The 17202-nt window shown below is 34.5% G+C and overlaps 1 protein-coding gene across 1 annotated transcript; it reads right to left on the bottom strand.

Annotated features, from left to right (window-relative positions):
• Nucleotides 1-1347: 1347 nt before the first annotated feature.
• Nucleotides 1348-16439, bottom strand: LOC123661231 (1,25-dihydroxyvitamin D(3) 24-hydroxylase, mitochondrial-like). The gene is made up of 10 exons (XM_045596217.1): nucleotides 16064-16439; nucleotides 15733-15970; nucleotides 6777-6970; nucleotides 6195-6393; nucleotides 5602-5672; nucleotides 4088-4197; nucleotides 2610-2779; nucleotides 2348-2413; nucleotides 1724-1937; nucleotides 1348-1558 (listed from the first exon to the last, which is right to left on the bottom strand). Exons 1-10 carry the CDS (start codon nucleotides 16437-16439, stop codon nucleotides 1448-1450), a joined length of 1749 nt encoding a protein of 582 aa, XP_045452173.1. The 3' UTR covers nucleotides 1348-1447.
• Between the last annotated feature and the right edge of the window lie 763 nt (nucleotides 16440-17202).

The following is a 17202-nucleotide window of genomic DNA, read 5'->3' as shown; positions in this document are numbered from 1 at the left end:
AGGGCGGCCCGTGGTAGATGAGGTAAATGAGGTAAGGGGGCCCCGTGGGGCCACCATTAACCTCGATTGTTGCTAAGTGGATGTCGGTGGAGCGGGTTTAGAAACCTTGGGTTGCCGCTTGCTCTCCTTACCTTTTCCCCCTTTCCTACAATGTTTGTTTTGATCTGTAGCGTGGGACCCTCTCACAGGAAAATCTGTGGTTGGATCACCGGACGCGTTCGCAGCAGTTGTTTTGTTGGGGGCTTCTTCGGGATGTCCCTCCGAAGCCACCGGTTTCTCGGTGTTTTTTATATTGAATCCTGAGGTATCCATATTTCGTAAGGAAAAATCTTCATCTGCTGAGCTTCCCACCCTCCTTCGAGCCCGCAACTAGGAGTGCTATATGAGCACTAGGACTACCCAGCAGACATAGGTGAAGAGAGTTGGCGTACAGCGCGACATCAGGAGCTCGGACGCACGTGTCCGGGGGCCGCGTGCTATGTGTGGCTGGTAGACCGGATTCGGATCTACCAGTTGTTCCACACATCCTTACTCCGTCAGCATGGCCTTCCGCTTCTCCCCTCCACCTCACCTACGGCCCTCTGACGGGACGTATAGCCGTTTCCCCCAAGCTGGTTAGACTCTGGGGCTACTGTTTAGCACGAACTTGGGACCAAAGGGGCGTGTTGTCGGCTGGTCTGGCACGACTCAACCTCCCCGGACTCCGTCATCCGTGCGTACAGTGATCGACTGCGGAGGCTCTACGCAGGTAGGCATTTGTAGTTGAAATCCACCGGGTCACCTACTATACCCGGCAGATGGCCTGTCACACTTAGCTACACCAGTCCGGGGTAGATGGTAGTTTGCGGCGCCCGTTTTAACCACAGTATTTCCAGGGTGTGCGACCCACTCCAAAAGACCTAAGCCATAAGGATTGGGTTCGCCCCCAAGCCCGTACGTCGGCGAGCTGAGGGCGACGAGGACGCGTATGACAGACTTGACAGGGGCGAGCCAATAGCCTAACGCCGCGCACTTAAGCGTACTCACCCCAGCCCTACACCCCTACTTCACATGTTAATATAGAAGATTGTTTAAGTTACTTTCACTCACATATTTAATAAATAGATTTTACATCAAAGTTAGCGTTGTTTCATTGTGAATAAGATGACACGTGGTTGCCTGCTCAATGTCTAATTTAAATAGTAGAATTATTTAATTTTGATCCATTAAGCAGATGGGTGAAGAAAATGTCTATTTCGTATCGTAGATTATTAAGTACACAAAGTTAATAGAATGTTGTGTATTATTCTATAGGTCTTTATGTCGATATTAGGTTAGTTGAGTGTTTATAGAAAATAAATAATTAAACAATTTTTAATTTTTTTATTTCATAACTTAACAATATACTGAAATGTACGACAACCAAATTATTATAACAACCAATATTATTAAGTGGAAACATTTAAAATTACATTCTATCAACAAATCTTATTTTTAAAAGTCTGTTGGGCCTCGTAATAAAGCCTCGAGACGGCTGCACATCACCATAATGGTATTCAAGTCTGTATTTCTGTAATACCTGGAAAAAATGTTAAACTCAGTTTTACATACCACCCAATGATACATATAATTAAAAAAATGTGACTATAGTTAAGAAAATATTTCATAGTAATTTTGAAAGATATTAAGTTGCAATCTACAAAAAGACATAAAAGAAAAGTTATTGTTAACACATTGTAAGTACCTTTACAGTCAGTAAAGACATCATAGTTTCAGCAATGTTTTGTCCAATACATTTCCTAGCCCCAAACCCAAATGGTATAGAAGCAAATGAGTGATAGTTTTTAGCATCAGAGGTCAACCACCTTTCCGGGTGGAATTTATTGGCGTCATCATAGTTGCTTTCTTTAAGTGATGTGTCTTGTGTCGACATTATAATCATAGTTCCTCTTGGAATGCTATGAATAATAGTGAAATTTTAAATTTTGTTCATAATCAAAAAACAATAATATTTATAAATTTATTCTTGATAGGTACTTCTTCCACGTGGAATAGTGACTACATGTTCAACGTAATTCTTTAAATTGGCATAACTTTTTTATTTATGTACCGATTGACATGAAACACACTGAATGTTAAGCTAAGCTTGCCACAATATATTAGTAAAAACCACATCTAAATCAGATAAACCGTTTCTGAGATTAGCCTACACAGACAAACAGAAAATTCTGACAGTCATTGTTTTGTGTGCTATTTGCGTTGATAAAGGGCCCAATAATATTTTTTCTTATATATCTTAAATGTACAGTACAGACAGCGACCCGATACATTTTTATTATGTGTATTGATAAACTTTAAATTAACTCACTTGTAATTGTCCAAAGTTACATTTCTTGATAGAATTCTTGTTAACAGTGGTATTGGTGGAACCAGCCTACAGGGATTAAATATATTCAAATTAATATCAAATATAAAATGATCAATTCGTGTGGAAATATTAGACCGAGGAAAACATCAGAAGCAATTACAATATAGATATTTATTATTATTTTACAACTCTCTGCTGCTATACAATTTAGTTTATAAAATTCTCTACACCATCTGTGGTTTAAAACTGATTATCAACTTACCTCAAAGTCTCTTTAATGCAAGCTTGTAAATATGGTGTCTCATTTTTAAATTTATCAATGTCTTTTATAATGTTATCTTGGTATAAATTAGCCACTTCTTGGTAGAGCAATCGTTGACTCATTTGGTGTTTCGCTATGTTATATAATAAAAAAGCCATTGAAGATGTGATCTGCAAAATGGAGTAATAATTTTAAGTAAAATCTGTGGCCAAATTCTTAAAGAATATTTTTATCTTGCAAGAGTTAGGAATTCGGATAACATAGGTATTCAATTTTATGTGCTGTGTGGTTACGCCTGTAAAGAATATATCCACCCCCTCTCTTCCCGTGGGTGTCGTAAGAGGTGACTAAGGAAAACACAGTTCCTCTACCACCTTGGAACTTAAAATGCCGACCGATGGCGGGCTAACCATCTAACCGTTGGCTTTGTAATACACAGACCAAAGACGGGAAAGCAGCGTCTTCGGTCCGATAAAGCCAGCCCCTGCGGTCACAAGCCATTTTTGGCGCGAACTTGTGGAGAACTGTGTCCAACAGTGGACTGCGATTTTTTTTTTTTTTTTTGATATCGCAGGGTAACCCATTTATGGGTGATATCCAGGATGCCCGGGTAGGCATTCCTAGACCGTATGTCGGCTTAGCACTTGGGGGTGCACTACCGACCAAAACCCCTGCGGGAGCCTTCAGCCGCTTTAATTGGAGGGTCCCGGAACTGCAGGCAACAGGATCCCTCCAGCGACAGGCTGGCCTCGGCGAAAAGACCAGACTTCTCCTCCATGGGACTGTCCGGCTCACCTCTGAATAATCCCGACGACGCCATGTCTAGCAGGACCGGGTTCCCATCCCGGCCCGACATGGGCAGTGGACTGCGATAGGCTAAAGTGATGATGATGATGATGAGTGATTTAATTTTATATTTATTTGTTTTTATTTAAATAGGCTAAAAGTAGGTTCAACTGGTGAAATTTAAATGAAACCGATCGAGTGTATTAGTGCGCAAAACTGCTATATTGGCAGTAGTCACGGGTTCGGTTCCAACTTGGGGTAGAACATTGCATTTATAAACAAAGATTTAAAAATCTTTATTTATAAAATGTGTGGCATGCACGGTAACTAAATTACCTAAGTTTTAGTTTGGCTGTTTTAGCCTTGAGAACTTTGAGATATTTTATAGACTTGAACCTACATATTATTCATATACTTGTACTTCTTAAGCACTTTTGGACTATACAAATAGTGAAGGTTTAATAGATATGTAATTGGATTCTTGTGTTAACAATAATCAACAACTTGTTAAAGTTAGCATTTTAAATTAATTGAAAAAAACCTAAGGGATTAAATAATAAAATGCCACCAAGACAATTTTATCTGAATCATTTAGTAGTTACCATAACATTTGAAGATAGATAACAGAAATAGTAAATTTGTATTTTAAGTTTATATTTATTTATTAATAAAAATAAATAAGGAATATTAACCGTATTTACGCCAATGAGCATCATATCCATCAAAATAGTAGCAATGTCCTCTGCATGAAACTTATCTTCGCTTAGTAAAATTGCACTGGTCAAAGAATCAGCACTTAACGCTTAAAAAACAAAGAAAAGCTTTAACACGCAATGGACTTATCTCCGAAAAAAATATATTATAAAGAAATGTAAGTTTGGAATTCTTAAGTAATGGCGCCTTCTTTTACCATATAAATGAAATACTAGTTGTGATAATTTGAGAAGTAACTTACCGTGACGTAAATATATTTTGACGAAGCGTTGACGCAGCGGTCACATCGCTGATTGTTGCGCTAGCGGTTGCGGGTTCGATCCCAACAAATGACAATCATTTTAATAATAAATATCATATAACGTTCACACACGGTCGTCTGTTCCTATGGTAAGCAACTTAATGTTTTTATTACAGGTAACAGCCAACTGTTATACAGTCGACTCTCGTTAATTCGAAACTCGGGGACTCGAAAAATATTACGAATTAAAGAGTGTTCGAAATATCAAATTGTTCGAAAATTTTCAGAGAAAATAAATAAAACTTGAATTATTAAGTGTTGATCAATTATTTCCTACGAATTTATTAACTGCTATTCTTTAACAATGACAAAAGTCACCTTTCTTCTCACCTCCCTCTACTTTTTCGAATTATTCTTATTGTGATCTGATAACTACTTTTTGAGTAATCTTTGATAACGCGCAGTTACTTGACTATTTTTTCGTCGATCTACGTTTATTAATCGTCGATGCAACACAATTATTTGGAAGTCAGTTTGAACAGTTTGAACTTGTCTCGAAATGTACCTACTTACAAGCTTTCTGTTTTTTCTCTCTGCAACTTTGAATTGTCGAGTGTTTGACGACGATGAGTTCGAATTAACGCGTCGTTTTGTTACGTGGCAATGGTTTTATTGTTCAAATTACCAAGTGTATAAAAATGTACCTATTGATTTATTTCGAAATATCAAGAGATTTTGTAGGGAACTCGTGATGACGTGATGAATTATAGAAAAGTTCGAATTATCGCAGGTTTGAATTAACGAGAGTGGACTGTGTCTATTTTTTATATATAGAAATAATACATATATAAATACAAATATTACACCCAGACTCAGGAGGGAATCGAACCCGCAACCCGCGGAACAGAAAGCAGGGCCACTAAAAACTGCGCCAACGGGCTAGTCAAATTTTTATTGGCCAAACAGATGTTTGTCGTGGCCTTGGCGTTTGTGCTTGTTTATTGTATGTCTTTCCGGACCCCCGAAAGACATCCTACTGGGGGCCGTTGAGTGTGAATAGTTTTTTTTATTTTTATAATGAGTTAATGATAAAAAGGCAAAAGTCAAGGATATAGACAGCTTTGAAGCGTTTTTTTTTTTCTCTAACTACAGATGTTTCTAACCGAGGGTTAGCAGTTAGTCTTCATACTTTTTAGTCAGTGGCTAGGCCAAACAAAGTCACGCATAACAATTAGTGTTACATAAACTTACGAACGTTATTGTTGTCTTGAGCCTTTGTGGTAATTTCTTGTTCTATATCCAAAACATATTTACCAATCAAACTGTCAAATATAAAACAATTTTTAATATTATTTATATTAATTAGTACTTAATTTACTCATGGAATATTATCAGTATATTAAAAACAAAGGAATTTATTTTTACTGTAGATCGAGTAATTGCTTTTTTAGGTCAACTCGAATACATATAAGAAATTGAATACATAAGCGATAAACATAATTATAAATTTTAAAGAACTGACTGACGTAGTAGTCTGATACACATAATACAAGGCTCTTGTACCAATATTTTTAAGTAGGTACCTACTTATTACGTATTTAAATTATTAATTTCTAAGATTCAAATTGTCTTATTTGTATTACCTAATTTACTATTCATAGAACTGAATCCTTAGCCTTTTTATTGAGTTGAGGAAAGAAAATACACCAGGGAATGCTGCTCAAATTTTTTAGAGCAGCCAGTCACCATCAGGCATATATCCTACGCTTCTTTGTCACTCTAGTCATATAAAGAAAAGCCCTCTGAACCTTAACAAATATACATATCACTAGATGTGTACTTACCTGTCTAAATTATCACAATACTTGACCAAAGAATACCAAGCGGGAGTTGTGAAAAATTTCCAGAAGTGTATACCGGATTCACATTTAATTATGGCGTCGGTGGCCTTTTCTAAACAATGGTACATCCAGGCAGCGTCACACTGACTGTGAACTAACTCCGTTTCCAGCATTTGAAAATTCTTCGAGAACATAATCAGACCTAAGTTGCAAAAACACAAGCGTTTTGGTGCTATATAAGCATATTTTACAGTAATGTTGTAGTGGCAATAACTGATAAATGCCATCGATCGGTGGTTCGGTTCCCGCTCGGGGACGATTGTATTTGTAGATATATTTGTTAGTTTGGTTGTATGTGTGGCGTGTTTGTTCGTCGTTGGTCGAAATTGTTATCATAGACACATGATAGTGATAGTTACTCGCTATAGGGAAATAATCTGCCAAGACGTAATGGTGTGTTGGTGCCAATTAACCTTCAACTCTTCTACATGGAGGAGATACCTTTGCCAAGTTGTGTACCCCCGTCACAATTTGAATGTGTGAGAGATCTGCATAATAGTCGATAAGTATTAGTTTTATTCTTACCCATACAATCAAAAGCCCATTTATGTAATTCCTTATACAAATCTTTAGATATTTCATCCTGATAATTTCTTATATTGTATACTTTTTGCGTAAATTTTTCACAGACATCGTATACGTTTTGTGCGTGTTGAACGACTGCATTATGTACGGGCCTGTCCAACACCAATCTCTGTCGGACCCAATCTTGACCACGACTAAAAGTTTCAACTTTTTTGTTTAATAAAATTAATAAACATCTGGTACTTAACACTTCTTTGTAGAATCATATTAAATGAAAAACACACCATATAAATTAAACTTTTGTACGTCTACAAAAATTATTTGAGCTGATAATTTTATGAGCAGGGATCAAAGCCGCAACAGGCGGCTTAACAGCCACATGCTTCGATAACAATGTCAATTCGTAGTTATAAAGATTAAAGACTCATATAAAAAATTTGTGCATCAGAGTTATCATCATCCGTCTTCATTCATCCGGAATCCGGAATCGAATGCCTTAGTCCGTCTATTGCAGACAATTTAGACAGTGTCAGACAGACACTGTGGCCTAGGACACTCTTCAGGAAAACAAAGAGTTGGCATCAGATATATATTACGTAGGTAGCTACTAATACATTTAAATTTAAGTAGCTACTTTTTAATACAAAATAATAAATAATAAAAAAATACAAAAAATAACAAACGCACTAAGTCGCCACTACGATTTTCGAGGGTTCCCCTCGATTTCTCTGGGATTCCATCATCAGATCCTGGTATCCTTATCATGGTACCACACTTGGGATATCTCCTTTCCAACAAAAAAAGAATTATCAAAATCGGTTCCCCCAAACATACATACAATATATATATATATTATATACACGGTCGAATTGAGTAACCTCCTATATATATATATATATATATATATATATATATATATATATATATATATATATATATATATATATTGTTTGAGTACGTGCGCGCCTGATGATCGCGTGGGGCGCGGGCGACGCGAAGCGGCGGGGAGTGCCGGCGACGATGCGAGCGCAGCGCCGACGAATTAAATTGTCACCCGCGACGCCGAGCCGTCAACACTATTATTTCTTTATCCGCGACTCCAAGCCGTCCATAGTTTTATATATTTTTGTATTTTAAACTACAATATACGATACGAAAAAATACAGTCCACTTTCATTAACCAGCATCGGGTACCAGTTTTCCCTAACCATTACGGCACAGGGCACTGGCCCCAACAATATATATATATATATATATATATGCATAACGTATGGTTTGCAGACAGTCTTTCGAGCGGACGTATGGTGTGGGGACATTTGTATACTTTGGAGACTGGTTTCAAAGTATCTTTATATTAAGCGTATGGTTTGGGGACAGTTTATAGGGAAGTATAATTTGCGGACTGTCCTCAAAGTATCTTTATATTAAGCGTATGGTTTGGGGACAGTTTATAGGGAAGTATAATTTGCGGACTGTCCTCAAATTATCTCTTCTACTTGAAAACCTGGAAGGTATAGTTTGGAGATATTTTTATTCACATATAAAGTATACTATAAGTCGCACTCAACAATATACGTAACGAGATAGAGTTTCTATTGCCACCCTTAATGAGTTCACGGATTTTATCTTAGACATACACTCCACTAATATTTTATAAATAAACAGTATGTATTTTCAATAAAAGACTTTAATGGATAAAAGCATATAGGGATAGAGTAGATAGAAATATTATAATTACGTCCGACAATCGCGTTGGCATTAAAAACACTCACGGTGTATTATGTTCTTCTTCTTGCTACTGTGTGAGTAAGGAACGCAAAAAAGTTTCGTATAAAAAAATTAGCGTTAGGAGTCGCCCATATTTAGATTTTCCAAATTATTTTTTTCTTGTTGCCAATAGTTTTCTGAGCGAAAGCTAACTCTAAAAATGTAAAAAAAATCTCCAAAGCCAAAACGACGTATGTTCGCAATTATTCGTGTTTTCGGCTTAAGGAGATTGAAAATTTATTAGAGTTTGAGATTCATTATTTCCCTATACTTATATGCATAAGTATAGGCATAACGTATGTTTTGCCGAGAGTTTTTCGAGCGGACGTATGGTTAGGGGACATTTGTATACTTTGGAGTCTGGTTTTAAAACATTTTCATATCTAGCCTATGGTTTGGGGACAGTTTCTAATTTATCTAATTTATCGGTTCTATCTCCATACAAACGTAGTCGACTGTTTTCTCCCCGGATAATGACACTAGATCAAATATTCTTGTAACGTAAAACCTTTAACTTTCATGACCATGCTTTCATCATCATAGGGAGTAGGAGTCTTCAAAAACTAGAAATAATGCCTATTTTTAACCGACTTCCTAAAAAGGAGGAGGTTCTCAATTCGATTGTATTTTTTTAATGTATGTTACATCAGAACTTTTTACCGGGTGGACCGATTTCGACAATTTTTTTTAATCGAAAGGTGGTGTGTGTCAATTAAAATTTATTTGAGATATTACAACTACTTTTCGAGCTATATCTAATAATGCGTTTTTACTTGACGCTACTTTCGTCGACCTACGTTGTATTATACTGCATAACTTTTTACTGGATGTACCAATTTTGATTATTTATTTTTTTGTTGGAAAGGAGATATCTCTAATTTGGTACCATGATAAGGAAACTAGGATCTGATAATGGAATCCCAGAGAAATCGAGGGAAACTCTCGAAAATCCGTATAACGTTTTACTGGGTGTACTATTTTGATAATTTTTAATTTAATCATAAGCTGATGTTTACTATGTGGTCACATTTAAATTTTATCGAGATATGATAACTATTTTTTGAGTAATCTTTGATAACGCGTAGTTACCTACTAGACTATTTTTTCGTCGATCTACGTTGTATTACTTGTCGATGTAATTGAAGTTGGTTTTTTTTTTCGTTGGCGAGCAAATACAATTATTTTATACATTTTCAGACATTCATTAAAAAATAATGCGTATTTACAAAAAATCGACAACAGAGGCATGGCTGAAGGTTTTTTAGTAACATAAAAATGGCATATTTTGGGGAGGAAATAGTCGACTACGAAATTCTGTTTTGGTCATTAATTATCTACCTACCTAAAACGGTCTGAGCTGCAGTTATCCCTTTCTTGTCTCGGGGTGCGGCGACGGCATACAGCGAGACAGTTACATTTTATTCAAATACCTATTTTTCAGAAGTCTTTCAAGTACTCTTTCCTATTAAGAGTATGATTCGCGGACTGTCCTTAAATTATCTCTACTACTCGAATACAATCTGGAGTCATTATTGTACACATTTAACTGTTGCTCACGTATACCGTAAGTCGCACTCGTCTATATACGGCAATCTTTAGATAGCGTTCCTATTGCCAACATTGATAGGTCCATCGATTTTCTTTTCGACATACACTCCACCATTATTTGATCTATTCACACAATATCACAATACCTATTTTCAATAAAAGACTGTAATTGATAAGTCATATACCGATGAAAACGCTATTTCAATGGCTTGAATTTCTTACGGTATTGAACGGGGACGAAAAGGAAACAAAACTTGTAACATATGAAGCTGACGCGTAAATTTGTTTTATGAAGAAAAATAAGTAATCAATTTATTAAATGTATTTTCGTTAATTAATTAATTGGAATTTTTAATAGATACTAAAATTTATGATTTCATTTTTTTAAAAGATGCCAAAAAAATCGACAAATTGAGATATCAAGGTTTTATTTTCAGGAATTTCACCTTAGGAATGAGGATACTTATATTACAATTAATTCCATTAAACGATATTTATTTCATGTAAAGAAATAAGATACATACATAACGAAATTTATTGAATAATAACAATAAATTTACGTTTATGAACCTTTCGAATCATCACTCAAAAAATTATTCTAATAAACTTGTAACTTATCGAAAACTAGTCCGAACTTAGCCGAACATAGAACGTAGGTACGTTAGTAAGTATTATCCCTATTGAAAAATTCTAACAGGATCTCATCGAAAACGATAAAAGCCACTTAGAAACCGATAAATATCTATTAGTAGTAGGTATGCATTTAAAAATGCGCGCGAAAATATTATTCAATGACGGTTTAGATACCGACGACGTCACCCGCTCGATGTGACCTTCGCTCCGCGCCCCCCGCTGTTGCTGAGATAATAATTATAATTGTACTAGGTAAGAAGTCACCCGTACAAAGCCGGCACAGGACACTAGAGAAATATAAATTTCGACAAAATCAGTAACAACGAGTAGGTGGTATCTTCTTGTTAGTTTTATAAAATATTAGGATGCCATATCTTAATATTAATTGATTTTATTTTATTAATTTTAACATAAAATATATCACGCAAATTTTTATCATTAATTTGAGACCCCTCGCTCCCTCTTTGTCACCCTAAGTCACACATTCAGCGATCCCCTAACAAACATTACATAGCATACATATAACCTGTTTCCCGAAACAAAATTAATTTGTCTAGCATAAGAAAATCATGACTGTTTAAATACAAAACTGTTGAACCATGAATATGTTTTAATAGTAGTGTAAAATCGACTTTTAATATAAAATATTGTAAAACTTTACGATTTCATAAAAAAATTAACAAATATTTTACAAACGCGGTTTCAGCTTCAGAGTAAGTAAAGGTGACATTTGGAAAAAATAGTTTGCACGGTCTTATTATGTACACATTTCTTTATAAATTCTTTTGTTGCAATCTGCGACTACACCTGTTTTTCTCACTTAGTAGTCCCCCGACGCGACGACGTTTTGAAAATAAAAATATTTGAACTCACACACACACTGGGCAGGCGGGTTGGTGATCAACCTGCTGGCTTTAAAATACACCGGCCGAAGACGTCGTCGGTGTGACAAAGCCAGCCCTGCGGTCACCAACCCGCCTGCCCAGCGTGGTGACTATTGGCAACACACATGAGTTCACGCATTTTTGGCGTGAACTTGTGGAGGCCTATGTCCAGCAGTGGACTGTAATAGGCTGAAATGATGATGATGATAATATGATTTCAAATCAGAATATTTAAGTGTATTTCTACATAAATTTTAATTTTTATCAAAATTTTATAATTTATTTTTCACCACCGAAAGTAGGTAGGTACCCTAGTAGGTACTAAGTCAGTAGGGCGAGAGCCGCCGTAAGGTTCGTATGTCGTAGTGCGTCCATCTTCCCGCGCGCGCGCCTAGCGATCGATCTTACGCGTATACCTAATATATCGTGTGCGAATGAGACCTGTCATTAGTAATTAGGTATGGCTTATCAATACACAAATGCAGAGTACGTGATAGTGAGTTTACTGCCGAGGTTCACTCGGATATAATTAAACCTACCTATACGATAATAATTTCCATGGCAACGAACCCACGCCACCCGTACTGCGGCCCCGGGGAACTCCCCGCTTGTGGACTAGTCGTCACTTGTTTGCGTAAACAACACTCGTTATTGCATTGATGATTTTAATATTGTAGTTAAATAGTAATTGAATTATTATTTTATTGAAGTGTGTGAATAGTCTTTTATTTGTTTCTTTTTTTGGCCTCTGGAATGAAAATCTTATGTATGTAAAGATGAATAATTCAAAACCAAAGTTTATTAGGTAGCTAGGTACATAATACCAAAAATAAAAATTATTAGCACCTTTGTAAGTACAAATAAAAATAAAAATTAAAACAAACAAAACGTGTATTAATTTTTCCTTTAGATTCTTACGTAATAAATATGTATAGGACGAATTCGGCGTTCTGGATATATCATTTACGTGAAATAAGAATGCATGTTTTTATTTCGTTTCTAAGTACGTGTAGCTCTAAAAGACTTGTTTTTATACTAGAATGTTGCTGGGATATTCTGTTTTGAGATATGTTGACTTAACATATTAGAAATATTTTTTTAAAATAATTTTATTTAATTAATATTTTTGTGGTACGGATTTCTTGTCGCCTATCGACGTCGTTTAAAACTTATAAAAAATTATCTGCACTCAACAATAAGCCAGGAAAGATTAACAAATTTAGCAACAATATCCATAGAGGAAGAAATATTGGACCATATAGACAAACACGAAACTATTAGGTCCCCGGACAGACTTCGTTCTGTCAAAAGTTAATACTAAAAATTAATTAATTTTAATAAAACACTTTTTTCGGATTTTATCGCGGTTTATTGTTAACTTTTGATTCCCGACGTTTCGGATACTTTACAACTTAACAATAAACCGCGATAAAATCCGAAAAAAGTGTTTTATTAAATGAGTAAAATTCGCGTAAACATTAGAAAACAATATGTGAACCAGTACGGACTGGAAATCGCAAATAAAATTCGCCGCCTGGAAGATCTTATGACAAAGCGCGCAAGATTTAATTAATTTTGTTTTTTTACCAATTAAACCTTCCGTGGACCTTATGGAACATATAATACAAAAAAAGTAGCCGAATTGGTCGAGCCATTCTCGAGTTATAACGCTAAGCAACACTTATTTTTATTTGTATCATCATCATCATCATCATGATTTCAGCCTATTGCAGTCCACTGTTGGACATAGGCCTCCACAAGTTCGAGCCAAAAATAGCTCGAGCTCATGTGTGTTGCCCATTGTGACCACGCTGGGCAGGCGGGTTGGTGACCGTGTATAGATATCGCAAATAGAAGAGCGAGAAGAGTGGAAATAATATAATTTAAGTATGTTTATATTCTTACACATTTTACTCTTGTTTTTTTTTAAACATAGCATACCTAATAGTAAATTTAGCATTATTAGACAAAAGTCAACTATTTTGTTATTCATATCTAAGTAGATATACACCACAAATAAGTATGTAAAAATTTAATCCGTGTTTTATTTATCGCAGTAATTGGCAAGCGGAAGCAAAATAGTTTTACACATTTAGGAAAATATTATCTAAGTATATATGAAACTGGAATAATTTATTTCGGTCAAAATTAACAAATCTAAAAAAAAATAAGTTAAAACATGAAGTGTCGTGAATTAATTGTGTTTGTAGGCAAACGAAAAAAAAAAACAACTTCAATTACATCGACAAGTAATACAACGTAGATCGACGAAAAAATAGTCAAGTAACTACGCGTTATCAAAGATTACTCAAAAAGTAGTTATCATATCTCGATAAAATTTAAATGTGACCACATAATAAACATCAGCTTATGATTAAATTAAAAGTATCAAAATCGGTACACCCAGTAAAAAGTTATGCGGATTTTCGAGATTTTCGAAAATAGCGTCAAGTAAAAACGCATTATTAGATATAACTCGAAAAGTAGTTGTTGGACTTCAAATAAATTTAAATGGGACCAATTGACAAACACCACCTTTCGATTAAAATAAAATTGTCGAAATCAGTCCACCCGGTCAAAATTTCTGATGTAACATACCATTCTTATATTATAATGATGATAGTTATAATTATGTTGATAAAATATAAGATGTATATTTTAGAGACAGGTTCCAAAGTATACTCATATATACCTATAAACATATTACAGTATATTGTGGAGACAGTCGCATTGTATGCGAAACTTTGATTGTGCAAGACTGATGACCTGTAATACAGGTATTTTATTCCTAGCATAGGCATCAGACTCGCATCAACATTGACGAGGTTCGGAAAAAAAGTATATTTGTTATACGGTGAATAATTTTGTCTTCAAATCTGTATATCTGTGGTTTCAGTTAGATTTTCGTTGTAAATTAGATAAAAAGGCCATCAGATTTTGATTTATTTTATATGTGTTTTAACATTTTGTGATTTCTAGGAATTATCAATCAATAAAAACTTCGATACGTAGTTAAGTATGTGTGTGTAAGTAGTTTAAATAATTTGTGTTTGAATTGTAAATAATAAAAAAGCATGTGTTTGTCAGCTGTGATCACCGTGATATTTAAAAACTTTAATTTTATTTGTAAAGAATCAAATTGTAATTAAATAAATAAATAAATAATAAAATAAATTTTGATGAGTCCTCAAACCATATTTATAGTACATGATTGCTGATAAAATGTAAGATGTATATTTTAGAGACAGTTCCCAAAGTATACTATATTTTGATGAGTCCTCAAACTATCGTTATAGTATATGAATTGTAAAATAATCGAAAATATTTGTTCATATGTTAACATATGAACATATGTTAATTATGAGGCTTGTCTTAAGACTAGATTAACAAAATCACAATGTGGCCCAAAGCATACGTTATACATATATATATATATATATATATATATATATATATATATATATATATATATATATATATATATATATATATATATATATATATATGTATATTAATATATGTATGTTCGGTCGAATTGAATTACCTCCTGCTGTTTTAAAATCAGTTAAAAAATGGAGTAAATTCAGATCAGTTCATCGCTAAAGTAAAACAAATACGCCTGACACTCAACGACCCCCATTAGGAATCACTTTTGCTTAGGCGGTCCAGAATTATTCCTAATACACTTTTTACACTTGCAAAAACGCCCGGACCATGGCATACGTCTGTATGACTTAAACAAATGTTTCCAATAAGCAAGGATCGAACCCGCGGTCACTACAGTGCAACAGCTTTTGCTGTGATGAATGCCCCAACGCGTCTGTCAATGCTCTATAAAACTTTTTATATATGAACATCAGACACAGAAAGATTAAAATACCTTTACGTTATAGAATCATTGCACGACTTTATTTTTGGGCCGTCATTTTGAAGTTAGATAGATTAGGGTTATTTTTTTTTGTAATGAAAATATGTCGATAAACGGTCTAATTTTGAAGTTAGTTTGAGCTTAGATCATTCAACGGCCCTTTATCTAAAGTATTACCGATTTTCAGCTTATTCTTAACTTAAATCTATCAACAAGTTAAAGAAATGGATATTCAATTAAAAACGTATTTACTAACACAGTATAAGGTCCTCCAAAAGCATGATTCTTATGCTCTATTCGGTATTTCTCAAGTGACTCTAACATTGACCTGACAGGATACTGTCCTTCCATACTGAATACCTTTTGTATATGGTCAGGGTGATTGATGAGTACTATGTCGCTACCAACCGGACTGACAAATCGAACAACTGGACCGTATTTATCAAAAAGGTTGGAAAATGTTGGTACCATTTTTCTGTCAGAAATTATTGACCCTAAAAATAAGTGTTAAAATAACGATTGCAGCTCAATTAATAAAATTTATATTTATAAGCGCATTAAAATAAATAAAATATTGAATATATTACTGAAGGTAAGACCGAAAGTTAAAAAACTAGCAGTGAGTTGAGTTCCAAACTCTGTGATATATTTACGAAAAATCGATAAATATTTTAAAGATTTCGGTCCAGGTACTTCATCAAATGGCAGCACTATGGGTTCTTTTACATTTAGAACCATTGGAACTATTCGTGGTAAAGGAGAAGCGTTGCCAATTGTTTCTGATGTTACTTTTTCTATAGAAGAACCCTTTTTGGATTGTGGTTGATGTACAGTTTCGTTACTAATTTCCAGTGGTTTTGCTGTCTGCATTTGGACAGTTTTCCAGGCATGAAATTTATTTCCCACTTGTCCGACATGTTTTTTAATATTAGGATGTAGATTTCGCAAATTATTCAATAACATTTTCAAATAGTTACGAATAAATCACTTATTATTCCTTCACAATACTTCATGTAGAATAAAACAAAAGACGAGAGTCCGTTTTATTTTTTAAATTGGAGCTGCATAAACTTTTTTTTAAGTATTATCTGTGTCAGTAAAACAGTTTCAAGTTGCAACCACCAAGATAAGAAAATATACTCTTTACTAGGGTTGACGATTCTTTCCAAAAAAGATCGATTCTTAAATCGATTCGAATCGTAACCTGATGGATCGATTCATAAAAAAATCGAGGTCCAAAAGATCGATTTCTAAAAAATCGACTTTTTTTCAAGTTGGATTTTACAACAAAATTAAACAACAAAAACACTATAATAAACGTTGATATATACAAAAATGTTAGAATGAATAAAATCATTTACAACATACTAGTAAAAAAATCGTAGTTGTAATAAGACAAATTACATTAAACTAAAAAACCCTTATATATATTACGGTGCGTGCTATATTTTAAAGGAAATAATTAAATTTTGATTTGATTGATTCTGTTGCCCTGTGAAATTATTTACGCTAATAATGAATTATGTGCTTTATTACGATTATTGTATTTTGGAGCGGGTAAACACCGGATGGAGTTTGTCAGTCAGGTGTCAGTTCGGTTGCTGGTCACTTTTTGGATTGAAAGCGGACGTGTGACATGTACTCGCAAACCCATCAGCTCCAAATCAGTTTGTTTCTTTGTAATCTTTTCAAATTCAGTTTCTTAAATTATTTTGCCGATTAAAAT

This window comes from Melitaea cinxia, chromosome 16, assembly GCF_905220565.1.
Source record: "Melitaea cinxia chromosome 16, ilMelCinx1.1, whole genome shotgun sequence".
NCBI lineage: Eukaryota > Metazoa > Arthropoda > Insecta > Lepidoptera > Nymphalidae > Melitaea > Melitaea cinxia.
Note: the sequence above shows the minus strand (reverse complement) of the source record. Positions and strands in the feature narration are given on the sequence as shown.